The following is a 23,327-nucleotide window of genomic DNA, read 5'->3' as shown; positions in this document are numbered from 1 at the left end:
AATGTACTTCTATGAATGATCCCTCTTTTTCTAGGTAGTTGTGACCACCTGAGTTGGGGGAGCGAGCTCTGAAATAACTAGGATAAATTATTGAATTATCATTAATTTTTCATATTCTAGCTTAGAAAAAAAGTTATAGGTGCCATAAGGGGGATTTCCCCCCAACCCTCTGTCTCAAAACTCAAAACTTTTCCAAAACCCAGCAGAACCATGACCTTAGTTCATCACCCTCACTCAGTAATATCCACACTCTCCCTCTTTTCCTCCTTCCTCAAGTGAAAGTCACTCAGGAGTACAAGTCCAACATCAGGAACTTTTCTCTCATCTTTTGCAAGAAATAATACCTGCCACACCCAGTCTTTCTTCTTCCAGTATTTACAGGACCCTACAAAAAAATTCAAAATAATCCAAACAGGAGTCACCCTAGTACTATTATTATTAGAAAAAATTTTAAAGCAACCTGAATGAAATAAAATCATTAGATAAATTATGACAGAGCTAACCAATGGAAAATATTATACAGCCCTGTTAGTGATGAAGGCTGTGTAGCAGTGTGTGCTTATATTAATATAACCAAGGGAAAAAGAGACTGCAGAAGTTCATAAGTAGCATTACAACTGAGGGGGTGGAAAAGTCAATGAAAAAAGACTAGAAGGCAGTCTCCCTAAACTATAAGCCATGTCATGGAAGAAGAATTATAAAATGATTTTTTTTTCTACTCCAGAACTTACCTAATACACTGATAAACTAACAAATACAAAACAGAAAGCTCATAAATTCATAATCTTGCACATGCACAATTTCAAATTTTAAAATGAATACCAATATAAGCCTGAAATTCAGCTAAATTCTAACTCTAATTATACCTCATCAAAGAAAGCCAGGCCTTTTATATCTACTCATCTACTCACAGACACTTGGGCTGCTTCCACAATGCACTACTACTCAACCATTAAAAAAAAGAAATCTTACCCTTTGGGACAGCATGGATGGACCTATAGAGCATTACGTTAAGTGAAATAAGCCAAAGAAAGAAAAGTATCATATGATTTCACTCATATGTGGAATCTAATGAATAAAATGAACTAACTAGCAAAATAGAGACAGACTCATAGATAGGGAGCAGGCTGACAGTTGTATGGGGTAGGAGTGGGGGTGGTAGAGTGATTGAGCAAAAAAAAAGGGAAAAAAGAGAGAAAAAACTTATAGACTCGGACATCAGTGTGGTGTTTGCTGGGGGTGGGAGGAAGGTATAAGGGGATAAAGATGATGGAAGGAGACTTGACTTGGGGTGGTGAACACACAATACAGTGTATAGATGATGTGTTGTGGAACTGTGCAACTGAAGCCCGTATAATTTTGTTAACCAGTGCCAACTTAATAAATTCAATAAAACGGAAAAAAAAAAGCCAGCCCTTTTTTCAATGAAGGAACCAGATACAGATTATGGCACAATTGTTGAATTAAAGTTTATAAACTAAAAAAATAAGTAAATACTAGAAATAAATCTAAATTATTTTCCAAAACCACAATTTCCCCCCAAATATGCTTTTTATTCAATTGCCCCATAGAAACAGCTACAAGTAAGCACACAAATATAAATTTAACATTTGCAGTTCTTCTCTTCAGATCCAAGGTTCTATCTATAAGTATATTACACATGATTTAATAAAAAATATAAATTTGACTTACCTTTCCATAAGTCTCCTGACAATTGGTGAAGTGACCACCAAAAAGTGAAAGCAAGGACTTTATTTCCTATATTGAAAATATTATAGAGAGAATACATTTTAACACAGGGAACTCAAAGTCTATTAAAAGACATAGGTATAATGCAATTAAAAATGAAAAGAGTGGGTTGATGATCTACCTAAGGCATTTAAAGTTCAATACCATACAAATTACAACTCCAGGTTCTGAAAAAAATGTATAGTTACAAATAGTAATTTCTGAGAAATTATATACAACAGGAGAGTTGCCAAAAGATTTATCAGAAAATGTCCTGATTTTGAAAAGAAAAAAAAACAGATTACAAGAACTATAGATTAGTAAATCTGATACTAGAGCAATAAAAATAAATTACACAGATGATTTCAGAATGTTCAGAAAATAACATATTTGTAAACACATTTAAGATTCTCTTTTCTTCCCTTTGAATCTTAGTATCATAAACATTTTCCTCCTTGGCATCAGAATTGCAAATTTTTCAGTAGGAAACAATATACTTTAGGCTGAACATTTAGGTGGTTTCCAATTTTATCAGTTTAAAATAAGGCTAACATACAAATGTCATGAATATATGGCTTTTTCCATATTTTGGATTTGTTTAGGAGTCACAATAAGTAGGGTTACTATATCCAGAGATATGAAATTTTTATGGCTTCTTACAGTATATATGGCCAAAAAACTTCCTTAAAGGGTTGTCCTAAACTATAATGTAAGAGAGTCTCAATTTCTTTTCACTACTTCTCAACTGGATGTTGTACCACTTTTTTGATCAATTGATTAAAAAAGGTACTTTTAAATTTTTTTTTATTACTAGCACAATATTTTTAATGTATCTGTTTACAAGTTGCATTTGGAACCATTCTTTCTCTAGAAACTAAAATCATTTGTGATGTATTAATTTGTGATTTAAAAACCAACAATTTTACCAAATAACAGGCAAGAATGAAGAGAGTCCCACTGCAAATTAACTTTGTTGTCTTTTCAGTTAATTAGATGAATAAATATATGTTGAAATAAAAAAAGAAACGATTAACTAGGGAGCATCACTGTGAATTCATTAAACACAAATTTCGGTAACTTAACCTCCTCTTCTTTCTAGATAAAGTTACAGAACTAGAAAGAGAACACAATAGCTACTTTAAAAACATCAGAAATACAAAATTAAAATCTGTCAGGCTTTGTATTGATAAACACGAGATGACTACGAATTTTATGATTTGTACCACTTTGTCTCCTCAAGTAACATACGGCAGGCATAATCCCACTCCTCCATGTAGTACTTATAGAGAAGAGGACCATGCAATGGTGGGCCTTGAATGCCAGACTAAGGGGCGTTAGCCTTAGGACAATGAGAATATAAAACTTGGGGGATAAAACTAAGAAGAATTTAAGTAGGGAGAAACAGGTAAAATCACCAAACACCAGGGATGCAATTTTTAGACTGTAGCCTAACCACTCCCTTCTCAAAGCACTGCCTGACCACACGCACTCACCCTCCTTGGCCTCACTCTAGTTCCACTGGAGTATTCCTCTAAGTGGGATCCTTTCTCTGGTACTCCAGAATTATCTTTCTATAACACAAATGATTGCTAGTCACTTCCTGCTTTAAAAAGAAAAAAAAAACCACTTCGTAACTTCCTGGCTTAAAAAGGAAAAAAGAGTCAATGGCTCCCGTTTAATTTAAAATTAAATCCAAATCCTTGCAATGGTTTCAAAACACTAGAGCATCTGGTTCCGACCCACATCTCTATCCTGTTCCTACTGCTTCATCATCTCTTCCCGCACATCCCACATGCCAAACCACCATAAGCAACCATCCTGCGCACTGTATACCTATACTAGTTTCTCACTGAGGTGGGCTTGCCAATTCTCTTCACCCACAGAACACCTCCTTTATCAATTAAGGTCTAATTAAAATATTACTTCCTCAATGAAACTCTATGCTCTTGCAACCCTATGTTGCCAATGTGCCCAGTGGAACATTAATTCTGAAAGACACAATCTTTCTTTGTAATGAGAACAACTGAAGGAAATCACAGAAATCTTGGCAAAATTACAAATACAGGACCTTCACCCTCAGCTGGGTTTTCGGCATTACTCTAACACTTGTATTCTTATCTATTCAATTGTTAAACTTGTCAGATCTCTGTTCTGCTCTCAACGATTATTTCAAATTTTACTATTTTTCTCAATTTCTCCATAAAACTGCTTTGTCCCCCATCTCTCAAGTAATAACTTTGACTTATTCATTACCTAGAAAACAGGCCCTGGGGTAGCTACCTACCCCACAGCCATCCTTTGCCCAGTCTTCATTTCTATTGAAAGACCAACACCTCCTCCAGCTGTGACTTATATCCATTTTCCCCATCTCTTCAGCCTATTAGCATGCCAATCGCTGGGGGAAGTGGTTCTCCCTTGACCCTAGGTCCCTCAAACTTTTAACCAATCTTACTTTCCCTTCCTATGCTCTATTATGATCTAGTTAAGAGCGATACTCTATCCCTCCTTCCTCATCTTTTGTGACCATTAAACCAAAGCACTCTAGCCCCCCCTCCAAAAACACTGCACAACAGCTATAGCAAAATCCCTAAAACTTTACCCTCCAGTTTTCTGTGGCCTCACACCCTTCCTGTTATGACACGTGCCTATCTTCATGACCTCCTCTTTTCACTTAATATATTTCCAAGCACCTGGAGTTGGCTGACCACTCTCCTGACACTACGCTTTCTCCGGACAATTTCATTTTCTCTACTAGTGTTGGTATGCAGAAGGCTCCCAAATATGTATTACCAGTCGAGACCTTTCTATCGTGCTCTGTGCATACTCATGTATGTATTCACTGCCTCCTGGTCATCTTCACTTGATTTTACACAAGCACAGGAAATTCAGCACAACCAAAATGTAACGCCTGCATCTGGCTGTGCTGTTTTAAGTATAGACACCCTTATATCCGCTCGGAACTCATCTGTGATTGGTCCCTCTTCCCTCCCACAGTCAGTCATCAAGCCCTGATCACCTTATCACCTATACTGCCAGTCTATTCCATCCTCTCACCCCTTGCCCTACTTCTGAGCTTCTTAATCTATTAACAAGAATATTCCAACAGATTCCCAACTGGGCTCTGATTCTAGAAGTATTCCCCTCAAATCCATCCTCTGTGTTGCTACCAAAGCGCCTTTAAAAGAAAAATCTGATTTTCTCACTCGCTTAAAACTCTTCCATACATTCCCCTTCCAAGCTCCAGGATACTGAAGGCCTTGGATTCTCTGGCCCCTTTCTCTCCCTCCTGCTCTCTTCTTGTCACTCTCTGCTACATATTTTGTAATCCAGTAATAAACATAGCTTGTAATTCTAATTTACTTCTCTGCTTGGCCCGGCGAACTCCTATTCATCCTTTAGTTACTGCTCGGGGAAACCATCTCAAAGGCCAACATCCTCCGCCCCTCCGGCGGATTCGACCCCCGCTCCGTACGTTCCTGTATTTCCCCGCGCACCTCCCCGCCGCTGCACTTCGCAACATGATTTCACGACGCTGTGTTTATGCATCTGCTCCGCCCTTGGACTCACCAGGAAGCTCCCTGAAGATGGAAACTGGTTTTGTCACCGTTATATCCCCAGAGTCCCGCGTGTTCAATTACAGGTACTCTGAAAGTGTTTCCAAGTGAATAAATAAAACCCTTCCCAACTCCTCCAGCAACTAAGCCCTACCACCCCCCACCCCCCACTCTCCCCCCAGAGCCTGACCAGCACATCTGACACCTAAGACACCGCCCCGAGCCCTGCTGCCGGGTGCCCGCTCCCCGCTACGACCGCCTGGGGGAAGAGGGCGGTCACGTTCACCTGCGCGGCGCGCGGGAGGGAATGAACGAGAACGCCCGCGAGGGGCCAAAGGCCGTCTCGGACTTCTCCACGCGCGCCCGCCGCCGGCCGGGGCCCGACGCGGAGGCCGCGGGACGGGAGGCGCGACGTCCCCGGCGAGCACGCCCCCGGGGTCCCCGCGGCTCAGGGCGCGCGGCTCGCCGCCACCCGCACGCCAGCCCCCGCCGCGCCGTCCGCTCCGGTGGGAGGCGGTGGCGGGTCCTGCAGGCTCACCGGCAGGCGGAACTCCAGGTGCTCTTGCGCCATGAGCAGCAGGTACCTGTTCAGGGAGCACGGCAGCGCCATTGCTGCCACCACGCTGCGCACGCGCAGCCCGCGCGGCGCACCCCCTCCTTCGCCCACCGGGCCCACACCCCCCGAGAGTCGTTTCCGCTGAGGCGGGGCGTGAAGGGCCGGAAGCGGAAGCTCGGAGAGGCGCGCGGCGTCCCGGGAGCCTCACCTCGGGGCTTTGGGCTCCCGGCTCCCCGAGGGGCGGCGCCGCTGCTGAGCGCTTACTGGTCAAGGTCCCCTGAAGTCCCCAAGTACGAGCACTTAGTGGAGGGGCGCTGTGTGTTCTGGAGCCGGTTACGCGGAAGACAGTGTATCTCCAGCGGCCCTCCGCCTGGGATGCACGTGCAACTTGGTCCACAACTTCTGCAAACCCTAGTTCTCCGAAATTGGACTGAAAAGTCCTTTTCGTGCAGGCTTCTCTGACCACTCCAGGTTTTGGGGACTGACTGACCTGGACCACTTATTTAACATTTGGTATACTTTTTGTACTTTTGCAATAACTTTTTAAGGATACATGCCTTGTAAGCCAATTAAAATAAGCTCTTGCGGGCCAAGAACACCCCTTATGGTTCATTCCGTACTGCACACAAAACAACGGCCTCCTCAGTGTAAGTATTCAATAATTACGAGGTTGTGATGTTAGACCCCCGTGACCACTGTGTATTAAAACAGTGATGGAAGCTGCTTCTAACTGTTCACTCTGGCACAGGTGTCATAGTAGCACATAAGCAGTAGCATATTCATAAATTTTAATAATTTGCTAGTTTATGTATATGTGTTGTTTTTGAGAGTACTGAGTCCTTGAAGTTATTGAGAGCTATTTTGCACTGCATTCCACTGTAATATTATGCAAAGTACAAGAGTAGGTATCCTACATCTGTGCACCATGTGCCAGGAATGTAGGTGATGTAGTAGAACATAGGCTGTGCTGTCAGTCTTAGGTTCAAACCTCAGTTTCACTATTTCCCAACTATATGCTAGTAAACAAATTTCTTAGCCTGTTTTATCTAAAATGGAAAAATGCTGCCTCCCTCAAGGGATTGTTACGACTAAGTGAAGTAATATCTACATAAAGTGTTTAACATAATACCTGGCATTTTGTATGGGGCCAATAAATGGTATTTAAGGAGATTTTTCTTTAAAAAGTATGAGATTCTTAGTACACAATCTGCCTGTTAGGAAAATGTCTTGATTTCACTTGAGGTAAGGGAGTCTCTGAGGAGCATGGATGTCTCTTGGCCCCTAGGTTTGAGACCGGGGAGTAAAGTACTCTATCAGACACGGAAAGGAAGTTTACTTTTTGAGAGAGAGGCAGAGATGGGATAGAGAACCTAGGAAATTCTAGCGGGAGGGTGTGTAGTGCTTGATATACCCCATCCCCAAAAGCTATCAAATTTGCCAAACACATGAGATTTTGATGGGGCATCTTTTTAAATATCAAAGATGTGCTGGTTTTCATGCCTGGAATAATATGCTGTGCAAAGACAGCAAATGAGAATACAGGGTGTAGGAGAACCCAGTGAATCCAAGTTTCATTTATTTTTCACATGGGATCCTTTGAGCTAAGGTTCATGACTAATTCCCCACTAATTCTTCACTCCAGAAATAAGCAGGAGAATATCTACATCATGAATCTCAAACTGTTGGATACATGGTTTGGGAAAAAAGAAATTAACCCTACACAGGCCATTAGGGTTAGTATGAAACTACTCTGAGGTCAATTAAACTACCTTTGAGTGACTCACAGCCATACCTGTTCAATGTTTTTGAGTTTACTGAAGTAGTTAAAGAGCCACAGGAGAATATGGGCTTTGGAAGTTATTCAAACTTGCAAAAATTTTTTAAATTTGTACTGGAAGGGGCAAGAAGGTTCATCATCTCTTCGGGGAATTTATCCAAAGCTCAATCCCTGCTTCATCTACCAGGTCAGAACTCTTAGAGATTTGGCTCCTCCCATGAGATTACTGTTATGCAAGCATTGAAGCTTCTAGCACAGATTGTTGATTATTAAAAAACCAGAGACATTTCTGGGAAGCAAGGACCAGGAATTGTGGAAGAGAGTGTTGTGTTCTGGTTATAACAAGCCACCAGTTGAGACTAGTAGGACACAGTCAGTGAAGAAAGGAAATGACCAGAGAGTTAACAGTTCCCAACAACAGATGTCATGTGTAATGTCAAAACTGCTCATACATCGGTATCAGATGGAGCATCTAACACCTGAAAAGGGATTGGGTATCACAGAGAATCATAGGGATTTGTGTGCCAATGTGAGGGAGAAAACGTATCTTCATATTATTAAAAATAGAAGATTTTTGCAATGAGTAAAAAACAATGGGGCTTTTGAACAGTTTGGAGAATAAAATTTTATTGGAACAAATTATGTAAGAACTATGGAAACTTCACTAGAGTGAAGCATTCCTGTGGGAGTTCTAATTTCATGAGATACCAGAAGGGTCTCCAGCATCTTCAAGCTTAATGGAGATGATTCAGGAAGAGAAGAACACCAAGTGCTCTCAGGAAGCAAAACTGAACAAGTTGGGACTCTGGGGCACCAGTTCAAACTTATGCAGCTGCAGTTGATTTAAGTATGACTCAGCTTGAGGTTAAATTCCCAACAAGCAAGATATCCAGAAGTGGAGAAAAGCAGATCTTGTCCTCTTCAAAAGACTCCTCAGAACCAATCTGACGTCCTAGTTGCAAGTTAGGCCCACTAATTTGCTACCTGTAAAACAGGTTCTATGCAGAGAAAAAATGTGAAGAACAGGTTGGAGATTCAGTCCTCTCCCCGAGTCATCCTTAAACTCTAGTGCTGCCACAATTCCAATAATCAAGGGCCATACATTTCCAGACAAATGTAAGATTCAGCCTGATTGAGCTAGGCTCGAGGAAAACTGTCCCCATTTCTCAGCTGCTGGCTGAAATAGAAACAGTTTTCCAAAAGAAGCCTAGGGCCTGCCAAAATTAGGGATGCCTTTCCTCTTTGGGCCAGTTCTTAATTTGATTCTTTTGTTTGCAATGAGACTGAGATTGCAAGAGAATGAGAGAAAATATTTGCAGAAGACACATCTGATAATGTACTGTTATCCAAAATATACAAAGAACTCTTAAAACTCAACAGTAAGAAAACAAACAACCACCTTAGTAGATACCTCACCAAAGAAGACATATAGATAGCAAATAGGCATATGAAAAGATGTGCCATATCATGTCATCAGGGAAATGCAAATTAAAACAACGAGATACCACTACATACCTATTAGAATGGCCAAAATCTGCCCTGGCCAGGTAGCTCAGTTGGTTAGACCGGCATCCCAATATGCCAAGGCTGCAGGTTCGGTCTCCAGTCAGGGCACATACAATCAGCAACCAGTGAATGAATGCATAAGTAAGTGAAACAAAAAATCGATCTCTCTCAAATCAATTAAAAAAAAAGAATGGCCAAAATCCCAAACACTGACACCACCAAATTCTGGCAAGGATGTGGAGCAACAGGAATTGATTCATTGCTGGTGGGAATGCAAAATGATACAGCCACTTTGGAAGACAGTTTGGCAGTTTTATACAAAACTACCATATGATCCAGCAATCGTGCTCCTTGGTATTTACCCAAAGGAGTATGTCCACACAAAACCTGCATACAGGCGTTTACAGCAGCTTTATTCCTGTCAAAACTTGTAAGTAACCAAGATATCCTTCAGTAGGTGACTGTATAAACTGTGGTACCTCCTGACAATATATTATTCAGCACTAAAAAGAGATGAGCTATCAAGCTATAAAAAAACATGAAGGAACCCTAAATATGTATTACTAAGTAAAAGAAGCCCATCTTAAAATGCTACATACTGTATGATTCCAACGATATGACATTCTGGAAAAGGTAAAACTATGCAGACAATAAGATGAGTGGTTGGAGGGGGAAGGGTGAATTGGCAGAGCACAGAGGCTTTTTAGAGCAGTGAATGTACTCTATATGGTACTATAATGATAGACACATGTCATTATACATTTGCCCAAACCCACAGAATGTACACCAACAGTGAGCCCTAAAATAACCTATGGACTTTGGGTAATTATGATGTGTCAATGTGGGTTCAACACTTGTAACAAATGTACCACTCTGGTGGAGAATGTTAATAATGGAAGAGGCTACGCATGTGTGGGGGTAGGGGGTGTTTGGGAAATCTCTATACCTTCCTCTCAATTTTGCTGTGAACCTAAAACTACCCTAAAAAAATAAAGTCTTTAAAAACAAACCAAAAAATTCAGAAAGACAAAATTTGACACAGTATTTTTCCACATTTATTTAGCCTTCTTTTAGCTAAGTACAGTTTGAAATGGCTCATTATTAATAATTTTACAATTCTTTGATTACAAACAAGTATGACAACTTATATAAATAATGCTTTTGATACTACTTTAAACATTTTAAGATAGGTTTTGAATTAGCTTTGCGCTGAACTAACATTATAGGTACCAAATTCTTAAACTACTGAAAAGACTGAGTAAATTTTAATTGCAATAATTTCATTATTAATGTTTACAAATTAAAGAAAACTGCACTGAAAGTGTGAAGTTCTAAGAATCTTCCAACAAAGAAGAAAAACTGTGAGAAAGTATAAACCTATATAAATTAAAATCAACTGGCTAATCACATTTTTTAAAAGGTTCATGAGTCACTGAAAATTCCATAAGCACTAAATGTCATTATCATAATGTTGTTAATTATATCACTGCAAGTTCACATAGTACAACATGGTGCACATGCTGAATATTCCTTTTCTGTATCTGGTCATATTTTAACTGATTTATATAAACTTGTAGCTGCTAATCTGTATAAGTGCTCAGCAGCTGCTTAACAAAACAGTGCTCAAAAACTTGTAAATCTGATTTTCAGAGTCCATAACCCCTACTCCCAAATTCCTCTCTCCACCTCCGGTGAATAAAACGGAATTTGGGCATTCATATCCATTGTAAAGTAAATAATAATGGAAGCAGAACACAAGAAAAAGTACATTTGGGTCTCTCAACCTGAAGTTCCACTATCCACCTCCCTAACATTGAATCTTAAATACTCAATTCTATTGCCACCTGCTCTCAAATGTGTTTCCCTCTCCACAGCCTCTTCTGTAGACATTATAGCACTTAATTCATTCAACTATAATCACTAGTTTTGTCTGATCCTTGTATTAGCCATTGAAGGCAGTAATTTCTCACTTCTATATTTCCTGATCCTAGCAATGGCTGATACACTGATACACGTTAAATGCTCAGCAAATATTTGCTGAATGAATAAATAAAAGAATGAATTAAACAATATTGATTTCAGGTGTTTTAACTAAACAATTAGTATTTCATTACTTAAAACTATGTTTATTATCATGCAAAAAATAAGAAAACTAGTCATTTTAACCTATTTCTAACATCAATATTTTAATTCTTACATTCCTAACATCAATACTTTAATCCTACATTCACTTATGTTCATGTACATAGCACTATTATAGACTGGAACAATGTAGGATTAGCTTTCAGTACCTACTACTCTTCATTCACATAGTGACATTATTATTCTAGATTAGCAACAAAAGACAATTCCTAAAGAAATATGTCTCATAAAGTGATATGTTAATAAAGTTAACATTATGTTATTAACATAAATTTTCTCATCCAAGTCTGTCTCTACTTTCAAACCACGACTTTTTCATGATAAAAGCTAGATCTTATCACTTTTTAATTCTAATTATCCTTTGGTACAGTTAAACAAGCCATAAAGCAAGAGTTTCTACCAGTTTTAATAAATTAATATAACCATTTTATGTTTCTTCCCCACATATGTTCTTACAGGTGTAAAATTCCATTACAGTGAATTCCCTTAGATAGCCAAATTGATTGTTAGTGCAAAGTCACTGTTAGAAATTATTATATATATTATATAGATTTCAGAATTAATTTATTACACAAATGCTAGGCTTCAAGAAGTGAAAACCAGCATCTGAAATCTGAGTAAAAAGTGACATGTATATAAATTCTATCAAGATCAGAGATCACTGTGTAATATGGTACTCTTTAATTTGAAATATTATATGCAAAATCATGGAACTGTCAAGAGATAGTTAATTTCTTTTTCTCTTTCATAGTAACAAAGACTCCAACAAAGTACTTTCTATACCAGTTTATTCTTCATAATAAATCACTATTATAACTGGCAATAGTGAGAAATGAAAATATTTGAACTTTTTTAAAATACAGAGCCCTTCTTGATTAACAGAATGTTTTAATGAAATTTTATCTATAGTATCTTATACCTTAGACAGTAACCATTAAAAGAAAGAAGACAATGACAAAGGATTCATATAACTCTATCACAGATCTCAGGAAACAGACATTCAGAAAAGATTTAAGGCTACCCAGTAATAGCCTCTTATAAAACCCAATAAACCTTACCACTGTAATTTGACTTAAAAGGGACCAAAATATTAGTTTATGTTGAGCCAAGAATAAGCAAATCTTCCACTGCTGTCATTTTCATGCTTTTAGTTTTTCAATCAAATAATCAGCCTGTAATTTAAAAAAACATATTTTTTATTCCAGATATTGTAGCTGGTGTGAAATAATCCTATAAACCACAGCAGATTCGCTGGATAATACAAATTCTCTTCCTAAAAATATCTTACAAGAAAACTAAATATAAGTGGAATAATATACTGTTTGGTTTATTTTCATTAGTGTAATGTCCTCAAGGTTCATCCATGTTGTAGCATGGGTCAGAATTCCCTCTTTTTAAAAAAATTTCATTTTACAAATACAGTGGACATATTATATTAGCTTCAAGTGTACAACATAGTGATTAGACATTTATACACCTTAGGAAGTGTTCAACCCAGTAAGTCTAGTAACCTTCTGACCATATATAGTTAATTCAATATTATTGACTATATTCTCTACACTGTAATTTACAAATTAATTTTTACTATAAAAGCCTGGATCATATAGGAAATTAGAAATGCAAGTAAGAAAAAAAATCCCGCTTTTATCACATTGATATTTTAGAGACTACACCAACTGTCCTGCAAAATCTCCTATTTTATTTCAAATACACACACACACACACACACAAATTTCTTAAATATATTTCAATTAAATCATCTAGCCAAGTTAAAGAGAGGAATAAGTTTGAAATACGAAGTTTCTAGAAATCAGATGCTTTTGAATTTATGTACTATGACTATAATAATATGCATTAATGGTAATTATTTAATTTGCAATTTAAAAATTACTCAGATATAGCAACTATTGGTCATCTTATCATCATGGACACATAAAATAAGAGACTGGTAAATCACTAGTCCAGTGGCCTGGAAGGACAGAGTCATTTAATAACTAAGGCTTGACTGTCAGGCCACAGGTCTATAAGCAGCTGAATTCTATTCTACTTTTGTCCTAGCAAAGCAGAATTTTGCAATTTATTAAGCTCAACGCTTCAACCTCACATCTGGTAGTTGATGTTACTATTGTAGCCCTTTTTTAAGGGGTTTAAACTATCAAAAATGAGAAAATCTCAATTTCTACAATAATGTTGCTGATGAGGATAGATGCTGCAGGTAACATTTACTGAGTACTTACTGTTTGCAAGGTACAGTTTTAAGTGCTTTATATGTAAATTATTTTATAAATTCTATACTCAATTTTATAATCAAAATTATAAATTCTTTATAAATTCTATAGAGGTAGGTACTAGATGCAGGTAACAGATAAAGAACTTGGGCCTCAAAAAATTTAGGTAACTCGCACATGGTCCCTCAAGTAACTAATGACACCAGAATTGAATCCAGATTTGATTCTGGATTCTGCACTATTAATGCCATGGTTCTTCCACAGCACATCCTCTGCTTGGAACAGAGAGACTTAGCCTTAGCTTCTCTTCCTATAGATCTGGTGACCTGGAAAGCCCCCCAAGTTAAAAATATTATTTTGGGTATGTGCAAGCAGTATGTTAAAATAGACAATCACGCTTATGAAAGCTGTTCCAAGAAAATAAAAGCTACAAGGAAAAGGACAGAAATGTTAAAACACTTTATATGCTGCTTGTGCAACAGTAACACTTACTGTGACAAACCAGTAGGAATCTGCTCTATAGACCAATCTTGACAGGAAGCTAAAATGATCGACTGGTGCTATAACATGAAGGTGCAAGTGGGAAATGGAACAGAACGGTGGCACATGGAAACCCATTCTAAAACAGAAAGGTAGGAGATAATTGACAAATCAGTTCTACAATAGTTTAAAGCTAATTTTTTTCATGTTAAAACACATAAATCTCAGAGATCCAACACAGGTTACCTAAGGTAGATTTCCACTCAAACATCTCTTTTACTGTTTTTCTTTACACACTTCAAAGTATTCACACAGTTCCTCTTCTTTTCACGTTTAAGTGCCCAGTAACACAAACTCTTCATCAAGGAAGGCCTAACAGCATATTGTGCCTCGATACAGCCTTCATGAATTCTGAGGTGGCATTCTGTGTTATCACTTTCAGTCTTTACCATACTAAGCTTTAATTCTCCTAATATATGCCTCTGCAATAAATCTTTTTTAAAAAAATTACAGGGCACTCAAGTGTGGTTCCATTATCCCAAGACATGGCCAGTAGATGGCGAGCTTTCTCTTTTAATAAAAGCGGTAAATCATTTCATTAGGAACCAGTATTTCAGTAGTGAAATGCATATCATCATTAAAAAAACTTTACACTTGTTTCTTGTTTAATAAGGAAAAGTTAGATTACAATTATTCATATTCATTTGCTTTACAAAATAAGAGAATACCTTTGACTAGTAAATTTTTTAAAATATTTTAACCTTTTAAAAATCAATTTATAGTATTTCAAGTCCATTCTGTCTAAGTGGAAGAAGGCAGAGGAGAAGTGCTATATTGTATCAATATAGGACAATGTAAGTCAGATATACAACACATTAAAAAGTTTTCACCACTACCTAGAAAAGGAAACCAGGTTTTCCCTATGCGAAACACGATCAAGTAATCTTAACGCTAGAAGAAACTCAACCCTTTCATTTTAAAGATGGGAAAGCCAAGACCCAAAAAGTTTAAGAGACCGCCACTACAAAGTGGCAGTTACAATTTAGACTCAGGGCTCTTAACTCTTAGTCCAATGTTCATTCTTATAACAAGCAAGCACTCCTATGGTTAGGAAGGGAATGTGCTGCTTTTGGCCAAAGGATATCAAATACCATTTGTTCCTTGTTATTATCACTCTTGGGTATTGCTTAACAGTTTTCAGAGGATTTTCACACACAGTCTCACCTGAACCTACAAGTAGGCAGAGCAGGTATTATCTTGGAGAGGTTAAAAGACTTGTCTAAAGTAACACAGACAGTACACAGCAAATAGCCTGGATAGCATTAGAATTCAGGTTTCTCTGAATTTCAGTTCAGAGGAGTCAGAAGTAATCTCCATTATACCTGCCTTGGTACTGCTTTGGTCACACAGGAGAAGTCAGAAATATTTAAAAACAAACAAAAAAATAGTTGCCAAATTGAACATTTTGTGCTTTTGCTCAAACTTTGACAAGTGCCAGAGTTCAGTTAAGCAGGGAGCGAATTCAAGTTAATTTCATGCTAGAAGTATAATAATGTATTTTTAAACCACACAAAATAAAATATTTTCTAAGGAAATTTGATTTACATACAACTTTATAGAAATGCACATATTGAACAAAGGAAGTTGACTTGTAGCTATTCTGCCTACCCACTGCTGGAGTATACTTGTCCACCCAAATTATAAGTGGTGATTTTTAGATTTTTTTTCATTAGACATGAGAGGAACACTTTTTTTAATTAAACTACCAATGAACTATACTCTCACTTTCAGGAAAACTGCATTTAAAGTATAAACTCTGCCAGCTCTGCTTTCCTCTTCCACGAGGAAATGACATTTCAGAAAACCAACTGTGAATATTGGTTTCTATATGGAAGTATACATACCTCACATTTTGGAAGTCAGTGAAATTATTCTTTTCAAGAATGGTTTTTCCAACAGCAACCATGTCCTCAACTATAAACAGGAAAGAAACTACATTACACTATAGGAGGCATTAAATTTACTAAAGTATCATTAATCTTTAACTTTTAGGGTCCTAGTCAAAAATGTATCAAATGGGTAAACATTAAAAGACACATTCAGATACACCTCCTAGGACAAGAGAAACAAAGGAAAAAATAAACAAATGGGACTACATCAAACTAAAAAGCTTCTGCCCAGAAAAACCATCCTCAAAATGCAAAGAGAGCCTGGCCAACTCAGAGGTTGAGCATCGACCTATGAATCAGGTGGTCATGGTTTAATTCCTGGTCAGGGGGCCATGTAGGAGGCAGCTGATCAATGACAGTCTCTCATCATTGATGTTTCTCTCTCTCTCCCTTTCCCTTCCTCTCTCTGAAATCAATAAAAGCATATTTTTTTAAAAAAATGCAAAGGGAACCCACTATATTGGAGAAGATATTTGCCAATGATGCATCTGATAAGGGGTTCATTTCCAAAATATATAAAGAATTCATACTACTCAACAAGAGGAAGACAAATAATCCAATTAAAAAATGGGCAGAAGACCTAAATAGACACTTCTCAAAGAAGGCATACAGACAGCTGGTAGAAATACGAAAAAATGCTCAAAGTCACTAATCATCAGAGAGGTGCAAATAAAAAACCACAATGAGATGTTACCTCACACCTGCCAGAATGGCTACCATCAATAAATCAACAAACAAGTGCTGGCGAGGATGTGGAGAAAAGAGAAGCCTAGTAAACCGCTGGCAGGAATGCAGACTGGTACAACCATTATGGAAAAAAGTATGGAGTTTCCTCAAAAAATTAAAAATGGAACTGCCATTTGACCCAGCGATCCCACTTCGAGGAATATATCCTAAGAAGCCTAACACACCAATCAGAAAGAATATATGTGCCCCTATGTTCATAGCAGCACTATTTACAATAGATAAGATCTGGAAACAGCCCAAGTGCCCATCAGTAGATGAGTGGATAAAAAGCTATAGTACATTTACACCATGGACTATGCAGCTATAAAAAAGAAGGATCTCTTACTCTTTCAGACAGCATGGATGGACCTGGAGAGTATTATGCTAAACGAAATAAGCCAGGCAGAGAAAGACAAGTATCACATGATCTCACTTATAGGTGGAATCTAATGAACAAAATAAACTAAGGCATAGAAGCATGAATCAGGCTGACGAATCTCAGAGGGAAGGCAGGGGTGGATGGGTGGGTGGGGAGAGACTAACCTAAGAACTTATATGCATATATGCATAGCCCATGGACACAACAGTATGGTGAAGGCCTGGGGTGGTGCAGGAACTGGACTGAGGGGGGCAATGGAAGAAAAATGGGGGACATCTGTAATACGCTCAACAATAAAGACAATTTAAAAAAATAAAATCAAGTTGAAAAATGAAATATTAAAATGTACACAAAATGAGAAAGAGCAGCATAAGTATAATAAAGTCCCAAATACCCACCATGCTATTTCAAAATTAGTAACATTTGATTTGCAAGTTATAAAAAAACTTTTAATAAAAATAATTGAAATGCTAGAAAAAGAAAATTTGACCATCCTTAAGAAAAACAGTATAAAAAGTAATATAAAAGTATATCAGTACTTAAGGCTATGGTGGTGGCTGTTGCCTGGTACTAAATATTGCCATGTATATTGGCCTCCATGTTGGAATGAGTGTGAAATACACTGATAGAACTTCAGATGACTAAGAGCCTTGCATTATCTAGAAAAAAAAAACACACGTTCAAATACTGGTAATTCAGTAGTCTAAATACTAATGAACTACACACATCAAGATCTTCTATCAAAGAGATTTCTTATTCACCTTCAAAACAGTTAAATTTATCTATCTTGCGAGCTACCTAAAAGTATTGACCAAACTAATCCCAAACCCTGGTGACAAAGGATATCAAAGCAGATTGGAAATGAACTTAAAAATATCTCAGTAAATGATAACTGACAAGTCACAGAAATCACGAGTAGAAAAACATAGGATAATCTTGTAAGAAGAAAAAATTCAGAATCTCCTTTTCAGAGGCTAAAACTTCATCACTGAAATCTCATCTACTCAGGAAACTACAAGGCAGGTACCAATACGGTCTCTCTCAGGCAACAGAGCTCATATGCTATATCATAACTTTTTTGTATATAATTTTTCATAGCACCTTTCATTTTCAGAGTCAAGAAAAGCCATCATTTAAAAAACATAAAAAGGAATTATCTTTTAGAGATTTTAAAGATTAAATAAACCATGAGAGGGCAGGGTTCTTTGAAAGAACAATGCTAGGGGAAAAAGAAGGCAGCAGGAACAGAGGAAGACCAAATATGAGCTGGATTGACTCCATAAAAGAAGGCATAGGCATGAGTCTAGAGGTGCTGAGCAGGGCTGCTGAGGACAGGACACTATACACATCACTCATTCAGAGAGTCACCAGGAGTTGGAGCCAACTCAACGACACATAGAACATGGTATCTGGAATTTGCTTCAAATCCACTGTAGAAGATTAACAGGTGGAAAAAATTGGCCATGAGTTAATAAATATTGAGGCTGAGCAATGAATACATGGAGATTATACTATTTTCTTTATTTTTGTATATATTTGAAATTTTTCACAAGTGTATGTTTCAAAATATCATAATGCTCCTTTTCATAATACCTAGCTAGACTTTTTTAAAAGAATTTATCTTTATTGTTGGAAGTATTACAAATGTCTTCTTTTCTTCCCTGTTGACCCCTTCTTCCCGGCGAGGCCCCCCCCTGACTTTTCCTTTTTAGTTGTCACTGCCATCACTGATGCCAATTCAAGATGACAGGCCCATGAAGAATACTGCCATCATCTTACCGAGTCCTATTTGCTCTTTCTTTAGATCTGTGCAGTTTCTAATATGCTTCTTTGGCACTACAAGATAATGGTGAGGTGCTGCTGGTTTGACATCTTTGAAGCAAACTAGATCTTCATTCTAAAGGAAAAAAACATAACATTTGCTAGTGAATCTTTTAAAAGAATTACCTAACACGTCCTGGCCAGTGTGGCTCAGTGCTTAGAGCATCAGCCCACACACACTTAAGGGTCAGGGGTTCGACTGCAGCCAAGGGCATGTGCCTGGGTTGCGTGTTCAGTGCCTGGCCCCAGTCAGGGCACATGCGGGAGACAACCGATTGATGTGTCTCACATCAATGTTTCTCTCTCTCTCTCTCACCCCCTCCCCACTTCCCACTCTCCCTTCCACTCTCTCTAAAAGTCAATGGAAAAAATATCCTTGGGTGAGGGTTAACTACAACAAACAATTACCTAATGCTGCCTGGCATGTCTTAAACACCATAAATCTCAGTTCAAGTTCATAAATCTCAGTCTGATAGGAAAATGGTACTTATATTACAACTATCCCATCAATGTTTCTCTCTCTCCCTTTTCCTCTCTCTCTAAAAATCAATAAAAACATCTTCAGGTGAGGATTAAAAATAAGAAATACTGAACTCTGCAAAGTTAAGAAACTCACTTTGCCTCTTGTTAATCTAATTTTATATTTAGTAAGAGTGAATGAAAAGGCAGAGTTGGGTCCCGTCTGACTCTATGGACCACTCAGTTTCACAGGTGCTTAGCTGTATGGTTTTTTATCCCTACTTTGCAGGTAGACAGACACCTTATTCTGTCTCCCGTCTCTTCCTTCCCCTACTCAACATGGATTTCATGGTCTGTCACTTCAACCAGTCTCTCAGCCAAAAATTCTTACCCTTGTCCCACTGCACTTTGGTACACCCACATGGCCAGAGGCTGACCCTGGGCCCACACATTGGGCACTGTGTTATGAGAGTGGGTGCTGTGAAAGCGCAGTGGGCAGTTGTGTTGACCCAGGGTCAGGGTGTGGCCACCTGCTGGAGGGATAAAAGAATCACACAGCTGAGCAGGCGTTAAACTGAATGTCTTCAACCTCAGGGGACCCTCACCGCTGAACAGCCACCTTTGCTTCCCTGATCCTCTTTCCTGGCCCCCGAGAAGCTGCTTCACTTTCCACTTCTGCATAACCAGGTAATGAGCTCCTCCACCTCCCTCAAGCTTTCGCTCAAATGGCACCTTCTTAGTGCAGCTTTTCCTGACGAAAATTAAAAACTGCATCCCCTTCCTCTAGTATTTTTCACCGCCTAATAAACAACGTATTTCACTTACTAGTTTGCTTACTGTTTATTGCCTGTGCCCATGAGGACAGGAACTTCTGCGCTTTTTGCTTACCGCTGTATCCCACCGCCCCCAAATCACCCGGAGCAGGGCAGGCGCTCACACGCCGGGTGACGAGCGAGCGGCCGAGCTCCCTCTCCCCCAGGGGGCGCCCTAACCCCCGGGCCAGTTCAGACCCCTCTCCACCGGCATCTTCCCATCAGGACCGGCACGCGCCCGTCTTCACTGCTTTAAAAAGGGCCCCTCGCCCCCTCGCCCCTCCTGCAGTTGTCACCCGCGTTCCCTCCTCCTCAGGACCGCCAAGCTTCCGTCCAAAGCTGTCTGCATTTGCTAATTTTTCGTCCCCAGGTTCTCCTCAGTCACCTCGGCCTGCCTCCGCCTCGGCGGCCACTGCAGCTGGGCGCCTGGAGGCGAAGGCACCTGGGGAGCGGCAGCGCGGATCTAACGGCCTCTCCATGCTGCTGCTGCTGCCAGTTCCCCTCCTGACTCAACGCTCCCTTTCCTGAGCTTTCCCGGCGTCCCTTCTATTTCTTGGTCCCTTCTCTGTCCCCACTTCAGGCCCTTTCCTCTGCCCCTCCCGTCCATCGGTGACCTCAGGCCTCTGCAGGCCCCCTCGCCCTGGCCTCTCCGATCAGGCGCCAGCAGCGCTCCCTGACCTCACAGTGGTTACAACCCAAAGTGTCCCCAGGCACCGCCAAAGTCCCCAGGCGGCAACTGCCCAGTAAAGAACCACCGATCTCGGCCACCAGCAAGCCCCGCCTGCTCCACCCCCTCAGGACCCTGAACGGGCGCGCCTTCCTTCGCCCCCACCGCCACAGTCCTACTCCGGAGCCGCCCACCCGGCTCCGCGCCTCGGGACTGGTCTCCGGCCCGCAGAAGGGGCCAGGAGGGCCTTCCGAAGACCCACGGCCTTCGGGAAACTCAACCCCTTCCCCCAGCCCGGTTTTAAACCCTGTGGAGCTTCCCTTCACTGCAGAGGAAGATAAAACCCCTGAAATGGCCTACAACACCCTTAATAATCCCCCCTTTGTTTCCCCCTCTCCTCAGACTCCACGCCCAGCCGCCCTGAACTCCCGCGGGCTCTCCCACGCGCGAACCACCTCGGGCATTGTCCGCTCACCGGGTCAGCTCCCGCGTCCCTCCGGCTCGGCGCGTCCGGAAGAACTGCGCGCCCTCAGGCCGCCGCGGCCCCCTCAGGCCCGGCCGAGCCCCCTCAGGTCCCCACAGGCCGGCCGCGGCCCCCTCAGGCCCCACCGAGGCCCCCTCAGGCCCGGCCGAGCCCCCTCAGGTCCCCACAGGCCGGCCGCGGCCCCCTCAGGCCCCACCGAGGCCCCCTCAGGCCCGGCCGAGCCCCCACAGGCCGCCGCGGCCCCCACAGGCCCGGCCGAGGTCCCCTCAGGCCCCGCCGAGGCCCCCACAGGCCCGGCCCACTGCCCTCCCCGGCGCTGCCCCTCGCCCGGCCCACTGCCCCTCCCCGGCGCTGCCCCTCGCCCGGCCCACTGCCCCTCCCCGGCGCTGCCCCTCGCCCGGCCCACTGTCCTCCCCGGCGCTGCCCCTCGCCCGGCCCACTGCCCCTCCCCGGCGCTGCCCCTCGCCCGGCCCACTGTCCTCCCCGGAGCTGCCCCTCGCCGCGCCGCCGAACCTCCAGCAGCGGGGCCTGGGAGGAGCCCAGCTTGGATTTAACGAATGAATGTACAGTGAGCTACAGAAAACCACCTCTGGGTTCCCTTTTGGTTTCTCTCCAAGGCCAGTAGAGCCGACGGAAGCGTGTACCAGATGCGTTTTTTTAAAAAATCCGGGCAAGAGCTCGTGCCCTTATAACGTGCACACCGTCCAGCGGACGACACTGCCGGGCGCTGGGCCCTCCGGGGAATCGGCGGCTGCTGAGCCCTGTGGCCTCGGATCTACTCCCCGCCCCACCCCCACCCCCCCCCAGCCTCTTCCGTCACTCTAACAACAACAACAACAAACTTTTCACAATTACTACCATCAGTTTCCTACTCGTTTTCTCCTCAGCATCAGTACTGGCGTGTGCAGAACTTAAAAAAGCAGTGTTTAGAAAGGCGGGGAGGGGGGCCTATAATGAAAGCAGAGGCCAGAAATTCGATTTTCCGCCAAATACCTCGGCACCGAGAGACGGCCCAAAGCGCTTGGCTGTATTTATCTCGCTCCCTCCGCCCCGAGCGGCCAGAGACCGCAGGAGAAACTCCCCGCCCTAGGAGAGGCAGGTCCGCCGTCACCGCGAGGTCACCCCGCCGCCCACCTCACAGTGCAGGAGCTGGGTGCGCGGCTCCTCCCGCCTCGCGATCCGGCAGAACACGCACTGGCTGCTGTAGTCTTCGCGCTCCCGCGACTCCGCAGTCGCCGCCGCCTCAAGGGAGGAATCTGATTTCCCGCTACAGCTCCCGCGCTCCTCCGCCATCGCACCTGCCCCCGCGGCCCAGAGCCTCGGTTTCTCCGGGACGGCCGGCCCTCCACCGAGCCCGCCTCCCGCACCTGCTCCCTTTCACCTCGAGGCGTCGCCCCTCGCTCGGCGCTGGGCGGAGCCGAGTTGGGCGCAGGCGCCGATCCCGGCGGACGCTAGGGGGGGGCGACCCGGTGCTGGGCCTCCGAGCCAGCGCGTGGCCTCGACGCCTGCGGCCAGGAGGGGGCGCGCGAGTACGCACCACGGCACTATCGGGAGGAGCCCCGCCCTCTGCGTCTCCTTGGTAATGACGCAGGACGTCGGCCGAGACGCTGGAGCGCGCCCGGCGTCGTGGGGACTCACCAGCGCACCCTAGCGCCCGGCCACATGAAACCTGTTAGCGGCCTAGACGCGCTTTCCCCAACCCCTGTAGTGCAGAAGGCCCCCAGCGGGCGTTCCGCTGTCTTAACACAAAGGTGGGCGGGTGGATTTTTTTAATTCGTAGGTCTTAAGAGAATGAACAAAATTTCGAGAGCTTTCTTTTCAACATAGACCATTTTGAATTCATTTTCAGCCCAGTAATTTTAGGTGCTTAAAATGAAAACGTCGCATACTGAACTTCACATGCGTTTCCTTTTTGTTGTTGTTAACCGCACCACCTAACTCAGAGCGCGGCCTTGGGCTCCCGTTCCTCATGCACAGGCAATGCGCAGTCTTGTGGTTTATAGCCTGAAATGCCGCAGAAGCTCCCTGCCTGAGCCCCGTTGTGCCTCACCTGCTCCAC

The 23,327-nt window shown here is 42.0% G+C and overlaps 2 protein-coding genes across 3 annotated transcripts in view; both read right to left on the bottom strand.

Moving 5' to 3' along the window:
- Positions 1–5,921, bottom strand: part of TRMT11 (tRNA methyltransferase 11) — a 40,252-nt gene extending 34,331 nt beyond the window's left edge. For both annotated transcript variants that reach the window (XM_087817596.1, XM_087817597.1), the window contains exons 1-2: positions 5,821–5,921; positions 1,693–1,758 (exon numbers count right to left, since the gene is read on the bottom strand). In XM_087817596.1, the coding sequence (XP_087673722.1) occupies positions 1,693–1,758; positions 5,821–5,892 (138 nt within the window). In that variant the 5' untranslated portion in view covers positions 5,893–5,921. The remainder of the gene's footprint in view (positions 1–1,692; positions 1,759–5,820) is intronic.
- Positions 5,922–10,153: 4,232 nt separating this feature from the next.
- HINT3 (histidine triad nucleotide binding protein 3) lies at positions 10,154–22,576 on the bottom strand. Its single transcript, XM_087817599.1, has 5 exons — positions 22,403–22,576; positions 18,805–18,922; positions 15,876–15,945; positions 13,984–14,110; positions 10,154–12,435 (listed from the first exon to the last, which is right to left on the bottom strand). The coding sequence occupies exons 1-5, from the start codon at positions 22,559–22,561 to the stop codon at positions 12,403–12,405; spliced, it is 507 nt and encodes a 168-aa protein (XP_087673725.1). The 5' UTR covers positions 22,562–22,576; the 3' UTR covers positions 10,154–12,402.
- Positions 22,577–23,327: the final 751 nt, after the last annotated feature.

The sequence above is a fragment of the Miniopterus natalensis genome, chromosome 5 (assembly GCF_054644295.1).
Source record: "Miniopterus natalensis isolate mMinNat1 chromosome 5, mMinNat1.hap1, whole genome shotgun sequence".
Taxonomy (NCBI): Eukaryota; Metazoa; Chordata; class Mammalia; order Chiroptera; family Miniopteridae; genus Miniopterus; species Miniopterus natalensis.
This window is presented reverse-complemented; position numbering and strand designations above follow the sequence as displayed.